The sequence below is a fragment of the Cajanus cajan genome, chromosome 9 (assembly GCF_000230855.2).
Source record: "Cajanus cajan strain Asha chromosome 9, NIPB_CcT2T_4, whole genome shotgun sequence".
In the NCBI taxonomy this organism is placed as follows: Eukaryota; Viridiplantae; Streptophyta; class Magnoliopsida; order Fabales; family Fabaceae; genus Cajanus; species Cajanus cajan.
Window position 1 is genome coordinate 5726582 of NC_138525.1, and position 5668 is coordinate 5732249.

Consider the following 5668-nt stretch of genomic DNA (forward strand, 5'->3'; position numbering starts at 1 on the left):
ATGAAATTCAGGATTAAACGTCTGATCACCATTTATCTTCATAAATGGAAGAGAAAAATTTCCATCTTAATGTGGCAGATAACACGGAAAGGAATTGACTATATACTCAACATCTCAATTAATATCTTTGATTTTAGGTCCACTTGAATTTCAATGAACCTTGCCATTTTCCCTAGGTTTGACTCTCGATTGATGCAATGTAACACCTAGGTCTTCATTTTTTCATGGCAAAGTTAGAGAAGGCCAGAAAATATGCAAAGAAACGTCCAAATAGTAGGTCCCACCACTCAATTACAAGCAATTTTTTTACATTTTCTTGCATTATAAATATGGGTTTTGTTAACCCTTCTTTTTCATCCTTCTCAAGCATTCTTATGTTCACTAAAAAAAATGAATCTGAAGTTTTGTATTTTGTTGTGCTTTCTTTCTAGGGTGGTTCTCATCTCTGTAGTGGTGGGTGATGAGCCATCTGAAAAAGGTATGGGCCTCGAAGCTAATAGTACTTGATAATTGTGAATGTCATTTAATTAATTCAAAGTACATTCCAAATATTAAGTGTGTGTAAAATTTACATTTGGTTGATGATGTTGTAGGAACAAATGAAATTCAAGAAAACATTGTTGTATGTGATGACGAGAATTATTGTAAGTATATTTTTTCCTTTCTCATGTTTTCTTGTAGTTAATGCAACTATTTGTAATTTGTGGTAATTAAACCAACATCATACATGAATCTTAAACGTGGTTGTTTATGCAGTTTTGAGTGGTAGGAAATTCCAACTAAATCATGGTAGCAATAACTGTAAAGGAAAGGGAAAAGGAGGTGGCGGATATGATGGTGGTGGAGGTGGATCAGGAGATGGCGGTAGTGGTGGTGGAAGCCCAGGAAAAGGTGGTGGAGGTTATGGTGGTGGTGGGAGTGGAAGTGGTAGCGAAAAAGGAGGTAATGTCGGAGGTGGTGGTAGCTCAAGAGGTGGAGCTAGTGTTGAAGGCCCCCCAAGTTATGGTAGTGGTGGCAGTGGAGGAGGTGGTGGTGAAAGAGGGGGTAGTGCTGGAGGTGGCAGTAGCTCAGGAGGAGGAGGTAGTGTCGGAGGCCCTCCAGGTTATGGTGGTGGTGGTAGCGAAGGAGGAGGTAGTGCTGGAGGTGGTGGTAGCTCAGGAGGAGGTAGTGTTAGAGGCCCCCCAAGCTCTAGTGGTGGTGGAAGTGGAGGAGGTGGTAGTGAAGGGGGAGGTAGTGGAGGAGGTGGTGGTAGCTCAGGAGAAGGAGGAGGTAGTGTTGGGGGTTCCCCAGGTTATGGAGGCGGTGGTAGTGAAGGAGGAGGTAGTGCTGGAGGTGGTGGTAGCTCAGGAAGAGGTACTGTTGGAGGTCCCCCAAGTTATAGTGGTGGTGAAAGTGGAGGAGGTGGTGGTAGCTCAGGAGGAAGTGGGAGTGCTGGAGGGCCTCCAGGTTATGGTGGCGGTGGAAGTGGAGGAAGTGATGTTGGAGGTGGTGGCAGTGAAGGGGGAGGAGGAAGTAGTGCTGGAGGACCCCCAACTTATGGTGGTGGAGGAAGTGGTGGAGGTGGTAGCTTAGGAGGAGGTAGTGTTGAAAGGCCTCCAAGTTATGGAGGTGGTGGAAGTGGAGGAGGTGGTAGTGAGGGAGGAAGAGGAAGTAGTGTTGGAGGACCGCCAGGTTATGGTAGTGGAGGAAGTGGTGGAGGTGGCAGCGAAGGAGGAAGTAGTGCTAGAGGTGGTGGTAGCTCAGGAAAAGGTGGGAGTGCTAGAGGGCCTCCAAGTTATGGAGGAGGTGGTAGCAAGGGAGGAGGTGATGTTGGAGGTGGTGGTAGTGAGGGAGGAGGAGGAAGTGTTGGAGGGCCTCCAGGTTATGGTGGTGGTGGTAGTGAAGGAGGAGGAAGTAGTGCTGGAGGGCCTCCAAGTTATGGTGGTGGTAGTAGTGAAGGAGAAGGTAGTGCCGGAGGTGGTGGTAGCTCAGGAAAAGGTAGTAGTGTTGGAGGTCCACCCGATTATAGTAGTGGTGGAAGTGGAGGTGGTAACGAAGGAGGAGGAGGTGGTGGAAGTGAAGGAGGTGGAGGTTATGGCAGTGGCGGAAGTGGAGGAAGTGGTGGTAGTGCTAGTCAAGGAGGTGGTTCTAGCAGTGGTGGTGAAAGTGGTAGTAGCAGTGGGTATGGTGGTGGTAGTAATGATAAAGGTGATTATAAAGGAGGAAAAGGTGATAAAGGAGACCATCATGAAAAAGGAGGAAAAAATAAAGGCAAAAGAAGTGGTGGAAGAGGAGGATATGATGATGGAGGAAATTGAAATAGTATTAAAGAAGTTTGTGCCATCAAGAATAAAGAGAAATGATAGTTTTGGTGGATGTGAAACCAAAGTCTATAGTTAGATTGCTAGTACTTAGTTCTTTGTTGAACTTGAGTGTAGCTATGAAGATAATATTTGGTTTCAATGTACCAATAGTATGTAATGTTTTTACCTTGGTTCGTGAATGGTATATAATCTGGCGTTAATATGCAAATAAGTTATATCCATAGACACTAGTTTCTAATTCATGCAAGATTTCACAAAATTATTTTCATCATTTCTTTTTTCTTTTTAAAAAGTACAATTATATTTGGTACATAAATTTTTAGTAGTAATTGATGATACTAATCACGATATCACACAATTATCAAAAAGTTTAATGCAAATTAATAATAGGTTTTTTTCAAATTAAGATAATTATATAAGAGGTAATTGTTGCTATATATTCCCATTCTTTAAAGCTTGTTATTCTTATAAAAAAAAAAAAAAAAAGACGTTGTAATCATGTAGAGCATAATTATGAATATTCTTCTTATTAAAAAAAAGGAATCTGAAAAATAACAATATAACACAATTTAAATTTAATAGTTACATGTTTATTATCGTCATCGTCATAGGTTAATTTGTTTTGATTATCACATTCTCATTACTATTAGGATTACGATGAAATGAAAAAAAAAAATGAAATTTAAGAATTTGAAGTTTCAAATCGTTTAATATAGAAAAAAAAGGATTTACAAGTTATTTTGAATTATGCATATTAAAGATAAAAATGATTCTGGTTACATTTGGAGAACATATATTTATTAATTTAACATGTCATTTTAGGGGTAATAGGATTGTGTAAGTTCTTCTAATTTTAGCAATTTTATAATTAAAACCATACCATTTAAGAATTTTTAACCAAATTTATATATGGTTTCGATGAATTTGTTATCCTACCTGATCAAAATTCAACATGTCAAGTTAGGTCAGCTATGTATATATATATATATATATATATATTGAAAATCCAATCATATTTGATCACAAATACAAATATAATGTTATCAATTGATAAAGCAAATAATGATACAAACTAAATTTTAAAATAAACTTGTTGATTTGCTACATTGTTATTGACTCAAACAGCCAACATTAATACAAAATATGTTGTATTGTTGTAATGTTAATGATCCAAAACACAATATCTATTATTGAACAAGAGTGATAGAAAGGATTATCCTGAGCAAGTGATCATACTAACTTATTATTATTATTATTATTATTATTATTATTATTATTATTATTATTATTATTATTATTATTATTATTATTATTATTATTATATATAACCTAGTCAAGTTGGGTCATGGGTCAAAAACACAAAACCCATTAATTGACTCATACAGTATCGGATCTTTATGAGGTTGGATTGAATCTGACTCAAACATTAAAAAAATCTAATCTAAACTTATTAAGTCAGTTTGGATCAGTTCAGGTTCACAGATTATTCATACTCACTTAGACTCTTAAAAGAGTGTAAGTGAAAAAATTTAAATCCCACATCAATTAAAGGATAAGATCCACATCAACAAAAAAAAAAGATAAATAAAGAAGTATTTAAGTAAAAAATGACTATCAATTTATAAGCTAATTTTTTAAGATTAAATTAAGTCCAAACTTATTTTACTATGGATTTCGATTAATGTTTATATGTAACAATTTTGTTTGATATTTCAGTTATATGATGCGATCCTTCTTCTTTCTAGTATTAATTAAATATGATGCAACCAGTTTGCTCATTCTCTTAGTCACTTGCCAGTTGCCATCTTCTGATAAACCTGCTTACCTCAGTTTACACACTTTTCCCAGTTTAACCCTTTAACGCCTTAATCAATGTTTATAAGGATCATTGACTCCCTATGATCCTCGCAATCAGCCAAACAAACAATGCCCGTTATCCAACCAAGAGAGACAAATCCTATGTTAAGAAAACCAAGTTATAATGACCACCGTCATCTACTTCACCTTTATCTTCTTTCATTTATCTTATTCCATGATCACTATAAATAGATGTTAAGAACAGTCTTTTTTCACAATAAAGTACTACACTTAAGTCTTAAATCTTAATCTACTAGCAAAGATGAATATCAAGCCCTTTTTCTTCTTATGCTTCCTCTGCGCACTGCTTCTCATCTCTGTCGTGGCAACAGAGCCATCCAAAGATGACACACAAGGTAATGCATATTATTTATATAACTAGCTGGCTAGCTGCATCTGTTCCTTTCTCAAATCACCCAAAACCATTGTCCTTCTTCCGATTCATCTACATGTTATTCTATTCTTCCTTCAGTAAAGCAATTAAACGTTTTGAACTTTAAGTTATTCCCTACTCTAGTTACTTAGGTAGTATGATGGCTCTGTAGGTAGTTACCATGCACGTACAATGTTTACTTTCTTCTTTAATATTGGTCAAGTATTGATTTATTTATATATATATATAATAAAGATTTATCAATAAATTGAAGTTATACAAATTTCTACTGAAGCCTTGAAGTGTCAAACTATTTTTTCTATATTTGCAGTAATAGCAATAACAATTTTTTTTATTCCATAAAAAGTATTATATATAAAGATTGCCATGAAGATTAAATTTAAGTTATCATGCGTCTATTTCAACCCCTTCTCTAACCACTAGCTTAACCAAATGATTAATAGCAATAACACTTTAATATATTACAAATGCATCTAAACTTAAAAAAATCTCCATCCTAAGAACAAAATCTTAATGTAACAAATTTGAGCAACTTATCATCGTTTATAGTTTTAAAAACCATCATGACATGTAAAAAGTCTAGCACACCTATGCTATGACCTAAACTTTAAGTTTTATATCCTCCTTTTATTGCGAATTTGAAAATTTTTGGGTATATAACGTTATATCTACATGCTGAAACAAATTAAAAAAAATGTTTGTCTATGTATGTGCAGCAGAAGAATCAGAGACAGTGACAGAGACTGAGCCAGGATTAGATGCCTGGGGAAGACGTGGAGGTGGTGGTGGAAGTTGGGGACACGGCGGAGGGAACGGTGGAGGCAGTAGGGGACATGGCGGAGGATATTGCGGATGCTGTGGTCGAAGGGGCTGCAAATGTTGCTGATCGAAGTTTAATACACAAATATAAACTGTGCATGTGATAATATAGTAAGTAAGAAATAAGAAATAAATATCCTCCGCCATGTCAATTAATTAATATTACTAAACTTGTCAATAATTTATATAGTTTTTCAAAATTTCTTCTTAGAAGATGTCTTATTAATAATTAAATTTAGTTACTGCGTGTTTTATATAAATATAATAATAATAATAATAATAATAATAATAATAA

General features: G+C 35.6%; 1 protein-coding gene across 1 annotated transcript; it reads left to right on the top strand.

The window, feature by feature from the left end:
- Nucleotides 1-339: 339 nt before the first annotated feature.
- On the top strand, nt 340-2534 carry LOC109789270 (uncharacterized). The gene is made up of 3 exons (XM_020348185.3): nt 340-478; nt 594-644; nt 757-2534. The coding sequence occupies exons 1-3, from the start codon at nt 391-393 to the stop codon at nt 2295-2297; spliced, it is 1680 nt and encodes a 559-aa protein (XP_020203774.2). The 5' UTR covers nt 340-390; the 3' UTR covers nt 2298-2534.
- The last annotated feature ends 3134 nt before the right edge of the window (nt 2535-5668 follow it).

What these genes read in the sequence shown, in the direction of transcription:
- LOC109789270 (XM_020348185.3), top strand. Translation starts at nt 391, where the DNA reads ATGAATCTGAAGTTTTGTATTTTGTTGTGCTTTCTTTCTAGGGTGGTT. An exon ending in TGATGAGCCATCTGAAAAAG is followed by an intron (nt 479 to 593) that starts GTATGGGCCTCG and finishes ATGATGTTGTAG; the next exon opens with GAACAAATGAAATTCAAGAA. An exon ending in ATGTGATGACGAGAATTATT is followed by an intron (nt 645 to 756) that starts GTAAGTATATTT and finishes TTGTTTATGCAG; the next exon opens with TTTTGAGTGGTAGGAAATTC.